This window comes from Lactuca saligna, chromosome 1, assembly GCF_052625555.1.
Source record: "Lactuca saligna cultivar CGN05327 chromosome 1, ASM5262555v1, whole genome shotgun sequence".
NCBI lineage: Eukaryota > Viridiplantae > Streptophyta > Magnoliopsida > Asterales > Asteraceae > Lactuca > Lactuca saligna.
The window spans coordinates 62,432,221-62,438,394 of NC_136417.1; the positions used below are offsets into that span (position 1 = coordinate 62,432,221).

Genomic DNA, 6,174 nt, shown 5'->3' on the forward strand with positions numbered 1-6,174 from the left:
ATGACCATATAAACAAATGAGTTTTCTTGTTTGTGTTTGTGACTTTAATAAATTACATTGTTCACATTCGTGAACATGCTAAACAAACATAAACGAATGGATATAAACAAACATATATAAACATTAACAAATATATAATATAGCAATGTAATCAAATATAATTGAACATAAATTATATATAAACATAGAACGAACATAAACCAACATAAGCGAATAATATAAACAAGCGTTTATGAGCATAATTGAACGAATAAGATCATTGTTTATTTCATTCATTTAATTAAACGAACGAAAATTTATGTTAATATTCTTTCATTTATTAAATAAACGAATTTTCTAACAAACGGTTCATAAACAATCTATTGAACATTTGGTTTGTTTACACCCTGAAATATTAAATCACACGACATATTAATAACTTGTAACTTTATAACGTATTGCAATGACTTTCTTAAAAAATGCTAAAAATATAATAACTTTAAAGAAAAAAAAAAGTAATGTAATTATCATCAATGATTTTCTTAAAAAATGCTAAAAATATAACAACTTTAAAGAAAAAAAGTAATGTAATTATATTTCAAATTAAAATTAATAAACATAAGATTTTTCTGAATTTTGCACATGATATTTAACATTTTAACCCATTATTTGACATTTTTTTATTAAACCTTATATCAAAGACATGCAGAGGTGGCAGAGCTGATTCTCCCCCATCGTATCCTTCCAAGTAACAACCTTCCAATTACTCTTGTCGTATGCTATCTCATCTTTTTATAGACACAAAAATCTTTACAAAATTTTATTTTCAGTTTTTTTTTTTTTTTTTTAATCATTTGCAGCTCAACTTTATAATAAATTCTTTTTTTAAAAAAATTACTTGTTGTTTTTAATCTACTAAAGAAACATTACTATCTTTTTTTCAAAAAAAAAAAAAAAAAAAAAAAAAAAAAAAAAAAACTTGTCGTTTTTTGTTGAACTTAATGATTAACTAATTAACCTATTCATTTTCTTTTATCCTTTTGTCTTTCATATATTATTGGGTTATTTTAACGAGAGTGAGTACACATACTTTAGTCATAAAAAAATCATTCTATTTCCACTCGACAAGGCTATCCGGAATCAAGTCTCAAATCACAAGTGAAAGTCTATGTGGCAGCCCAAAGGATACATGAACACCGTCCCAATCTCCGGTGGCTTGGCTGTAGCGTCTCCATGAAGATGGAAGAAGACATCCAATAAGAAGCAGATAGATATGTTTCTTTCTTTCTCTTCTTTTTGCCTCTTCACCACCAATCCATCCAGTGGCGAACCAAAAACCATAATCAATATGGTTCCTTATATAAACGAAACGGAAAAAATATGAAAATATAGGTTTTTTGGCAAAAATAAGATAATTATTTATGTTTTTTCATATATAATTGTTGTATTATAAAAAAAGAAAAATGGTAGTTTCTAGGACCCACCATCAATAGCTACGCCCGTGAACTTATTGGTGAATACCATTTCTACAACCTAGGAGAGTGGTGTGAAATGGTAAAAAATCAATCGTGACATCCTTTTACCCCAAAGCCTAACATATGTACTTTTTTCACATGTGTAGAGTAGCATTTTGAAGTTTGGAGTTCCATTGTAACTAGAGATGTCAAGCAATCTAGAATTCTCCAAGCTCATCTTTTGGACTTCTCTCTCACTTACCCTTCTACTTCACATCGGTCATCTCTCTCTCTCTCTCTCTCTCTCTCTCTCTCTCTCTCTCTCTCTCTCTCTCTCTCTCTCTTTGTGTGTGAATTTTGTAACTAAGGAGAGAAATGTAAATGTGCAGGGAATGGAGAAAGGTGCGAAAGAAATGGTCCGAGTGTAAGGCAAACCCAAACCGGGTTCAAGAAGCCACCCACGTACACTGTTGAGGTCAAAAACACCTGCCCGACCTGCCCGGTGATTGACGTTCATGTAGAATGTGGAAACTTTTCACAAGGTTTAGTGAACCCTATGATTTTCAGAGTGTTGGGTCAAAACGATTGTGTTCTTAACAATGGTTCACCATTGGAGCCTTTTGAAGAGATGTCTTTTAAATACTCTCATACCATGTATGCATTGAAGCCTTCAACTTGGTATTATCAATGTGAGTAATTAAGAGTTATTCAATGTATGTCAAGTATTTTGAGATAATGTCATAAAAGATTTGTTACATCTACTTAATCCTTTTTTTTAGATATTGTTTAAATCATTACTTCAAATGAAAAAAGTTCATTTTATTTCTCCACGCTATGAGATTTTTTCAATTTATTAATTTTTTAAGATCAATTTTAGTTGTAGTTTTTTTATTATTATTTTATTGTTGGTGTATAAGTTGTTTATTCTTGTTAATTAACAAGTTCTTCAACTAACTTTGGTTTGAAAAAGCTGCTACAATAGCTTTTCCAATTTTCAAGAATCGTTTTGTTTAAAAAAACTTTCAAAGATTCCTATTGTTATGATCTAAAACATCTACAATATGAGCTTTTCTAGAGTTTTTTTAAAAGTGTTTTTCAAACGAAAAGTCTTTGAAATTTAAAAACTATTTCCAAACCAAAGTTTTTTTAAGGAGTTTGTTAATTAACAAAGTCTTGGTAAGACTTTTTCAATGTTTAGACGGGGTCTTATAGGTTTTCAACTAATTATAAAAAGATAATATATTTGTAGATCTTGTAAATAAGCAAATTGAAACGTATTGGAGATAAAAATGAGATTTTTCAATTTAAGTTTTTTCATTAAAAACTTATCCAAATCTCTTTTACTATGGATGCTCTTGCTCTACATGTTAGACTAACGATCTGACGATCACATGATAAGTAATGACGTGACAATACATTTAAAATAATTTCATTAAATAGTAACCAACATATAATCTTGTATCATTTAAATATCTCAAAAAAATGTGAGGCTTAACCACTAAAGTTTAAGTTTTGTTCCATAGTTATAAACTTTCGATCGATCATAATACTTTTACCATTATATAAATTCATTAATCATGTATTCCTATTTGGATTATTTATGTGAAAACTTATTGTATCATAAGGTTTAATAGAGCAATTGATAACAAGATTAATAATACCATAGCCCTATGAACATTAAAACTACATGAACATGATATATTATGAGAACCAACCAAATGTACCAATCCAGTGATTTCATCTTTCAGTGTGATATTTGTAGAGCCTAAAACAATATATAAAAACAAATAAATATAAATAATAAATCATAAATAAATAATAAATTTCAGTAGTGATAGAATAAGAATATTCAAAGACATAAGACTCACAGTTATATTCGATCCATCCAATTTTTTGGTTTTCAAGATCATACAAAACCAGTTTATTCGAGAGTACCAAATCTGAAAAATAAAATAATAAATAAATAAGTATGATTGTAATTTTTATTAATGTAATAATAATAATAATAATAATAAAGTATTTACCTCCTAATATAATTATGTCTCTTGAACTAATGGAATCCATTCCATGGTTTTGCCACCCAAAACACAAGAAATCTTCCTACAAACATGTTGCTACTTATTAATTCGTTTTATAAAAAAGCTTAATGATAATAAAAAAAAAAAAAAATAAATAATATATCAGGCATAAAGGGGTTAAAAGATAGAAGATACTTACATAGTTAAATAAATAATCATGAGGATAAACCTTCAAAGAAAGTGAATTTTCAAAATAAAATGTGACCTCAGGAAATCCATCATCAACACTACACAATATATCAAACAAAATTATTATTATTAAATATTAATACTATTATTATATATTATCGCTTTAATACAAAACAAAGGTTATGTTAAAAGCCTCAAAATTTACAAAAAAGACCCTTAACTTGTTAGAAAGTTTCATAAAACACTACCTTCCAGAGAATTTAAAGCACGTATACTGGTCGTGAAGAATACTTAACCTCATATCAAACTTTCCTTCAACTATCTAAACAAAAAAACCGATAACAACAAAAATATAAATAATTAAAAAAAGATAAATGAATTAATTTATTTTTTAACTTTTAAGTCATCACCTTATTCACCAATTGCTTGTATATCACTTCTGGTAAATATGCCAATGTTGTACCACTATCTATTATTGCCTTTCTCTTTTCTACTCTTCCATATGAATCCATTGAAATATTCAAAAACTCTTCACCTACTTCAATTCCCATTACATTTACACTGTAATGTGGCCTATCATTTTATAAAACCCACAAACTTTTCTGAATTTCAAATAAGAATATAGATAATACTTATAAAAGAAAGATGTTAATTATCAAATTATGATATTATCACTCACTGATCTTGAATCAAATGAGTTGAATTAACTTTCGGTTGAACAACATTCCCAATTGCAAAAATCCCACCTCCATTATTATCACCATTTAAACAATGTGCAAACATTTTTTTTAATTTCCCTGAAGATGCAAGTTGTGATATTACAGATGCATTTGATTTTCCAAATCCAAGAATCCCATCGAGTGCTTCTGAAGAACCTAGGTTGCCAGATTGTGTAGCACCACACCTGATTATAAACAATCATATTACAAAAGAATTAAGAGATATCAAAAATGATAAAGATTAAAGATGAAGATCATGTACCCAAAAACAATACTTCCATTTGCAAGCTTAATTTCGAAGTCACCTGATACACTGTCATATTGAACAACATCTTTGACAAAGTAACCAATACTATCACTTCCATCTTCGTAAGTCTCTGTATACAGACAAGATGTGTTGCCTTTGCAACCACCAACTTTTCCACCATTGATGTCTACACAAAACTCTTCATGACATGTCACAGGTCTTCCAGTAAATGAATCATTTGGATTGTAGAGTGTAAGGTCCAGCTGTTGGATATAGAGAAGGTTAAATCGTGTTTAGAAGCTATGAGGATGAAAGAAGATGATCGTGTATATTACCCCATTATAGCCTTTCTCAGGGCATCCTTGGCATTGTATGCAATTGATCCACATTATGTCACTTCCTGTATCTACTTGCACATAGTATTCATTTGGTGGTGTTCCGATTCCGATTTTGGTATAGTAAAGCCTGTGACAATTAGGGTTACGTATCACATTCATGAAAGTATAATGTGAATCGTAAACTGAATGTAGACCTCGTTTTTGAAATCGATTTTTATGAGTTATATCAATTGTTGTTATCGATCAGTATGTAACTTAGAATATTACACCTGTATACAAGCCCTAGTTCTGAATAAACTTCAAAATCGTTTTCTGAAATTCGAATTTCATATTCGATCAAGGAAACTCGAAATGAATAAAGCATGATTACAGTCTTAGGAGATACAATACACGATAAAAGCAGAGATAGAGTGTATGCATACCCAACCGCATCAGGACGACTGGTTCCACCTAGAGGGAGGTCGACGCCGGAGGCTAGCATTTGAAGGTGACGGAGACTATCATGAGCTTTAAGAACGCTAAGTGACCGATCCTTCTTTGAGAATTTGGAATTCACGCTGAAAACTGCACCGCGGAAATTACGATTCTCACTTGCAACCAATGAAATGGAGATTGAAGCGACGAATAGTAAGGAGACGAAGCTAGAAACAGCGATGACAGCCATGATATTGCATACGATTTTATCGTTCACTAACCACTCTATGGAGACAATTGAGCATGTAAATGAAATCAAAGGCAAATCTAGGACGCCAACGACGGCGGCGCGCTAGAGATGACGCCGGAGAGACTTGGAAGGACGCAAGTCCCAGTGACACTCAGAGCCCAAGAGTCTTGAACTTCCTCTTTACGTCGAGTTACACTGCAATAATATATAAATATATTTAGTTATCTTGGATGTCTTTGAGCAAATGAAATAAGTCAATAAGTATACATGAAGTGTCCCACTTCTGTTAGAATATAAAATTTGGTGGCACAAAAACTCTAAACAAAAGACCAAAGAGTATACAATAATTAAAGAAGTATTCCAACCAGATACTCTTATGGTTTCATTGACCATTAGTGAGATTGTGAGAATGAGATATGGGATTGTAGATACTCTTAAAGGGTGTTAAGCATACATCATAATGCAATCCTTACTTGCACACAACTTGGTGCATGATACATGTCATTTAGGTAGCTCAGTGAGGTTCCTACGTCCAATAGCTCTGACATGTTTTTGGAACGAAAACT

The 6,174-nt window shown here is 30.6% G+C and overlaps 1 protein-coding gene and 1 long non-coding RNA gene across 2 annotated transcripts; one reads left to right on the forward strand and one right to left on the reverse strand.

Moving 5' to 3' along the window:
- Window positions 1–1,256: 1,256 nt before the first annotated feature.
- Window positions 1,257–2,211, forward strand: LOC144998733 (uncharacterized). Its single transcript, XR_013660418.1, has 2 exons — window positions 1,257–1,712; window positions 1,823–2,211. It is a non-coding gene; the product is annotated as an uncharacterized LOC144998733 (long non-coding RNA).
- Window positions 2,212–3,043: 832 nt separating this feature from the next.
- Window positions 3,044–5,765, reverse strand: LOC145007178 (aspartic proteinase 36-like). Its single transcript, XM_078966164.1, has 10 exons — window positions 5,367–5,765; window positions 4,942–5,071; window positions 4,622–4,869; window positions 4,320–4,544; window positions 4,051–4,213; window positions 3,889–3,962; window positions 3,651–3,738; window positions 3,458–3,533; window positions 3,302–3,373; window positions 3,044–3,198 (listed from the first exon to the last, which is right to left on the reverse strand). The coding sequence occupies exons 1-10, from the start codon at window positions 5,606–5,608 to the stop codon at window positions 3,044–3,046; spliced, it is 1,473 nt and encodes a 490-aa protein (XP_078822290.1). The 5' UTR covers window positions 5,609–5,765.
- Window positions 5,766–6,174: the final 409 nt, after the last annotated feature.

What these genes read in the sequence shown, in the direction of transcription:
- LOC145007178 (XM_078966164.1), bottom strand. Translation starts at nt 5,608, where the DNA reads ATGGCTGTCATCGCTGTTTCTAGCTTCGTCTCCTTACTATTCGTCGCT. An exon ending in AATGGAAGTATTGTTTTTGG is followed by an intron (nt 4,545 to 4,621) that starts GTACATGATCTT and finishes GTTTATAATCAG; the next exon opens with GTGTGGTGCTACACAATCTG. An exon ending in TGCTTTAAATTCTCTGGAAG is followed by an intron (nt 3,739 to 3,888) that starts GTAGTGTTTTAT and finishes TATATTGTGTAG; the next exon opens with TGTTGATGATGGATTTCCTG.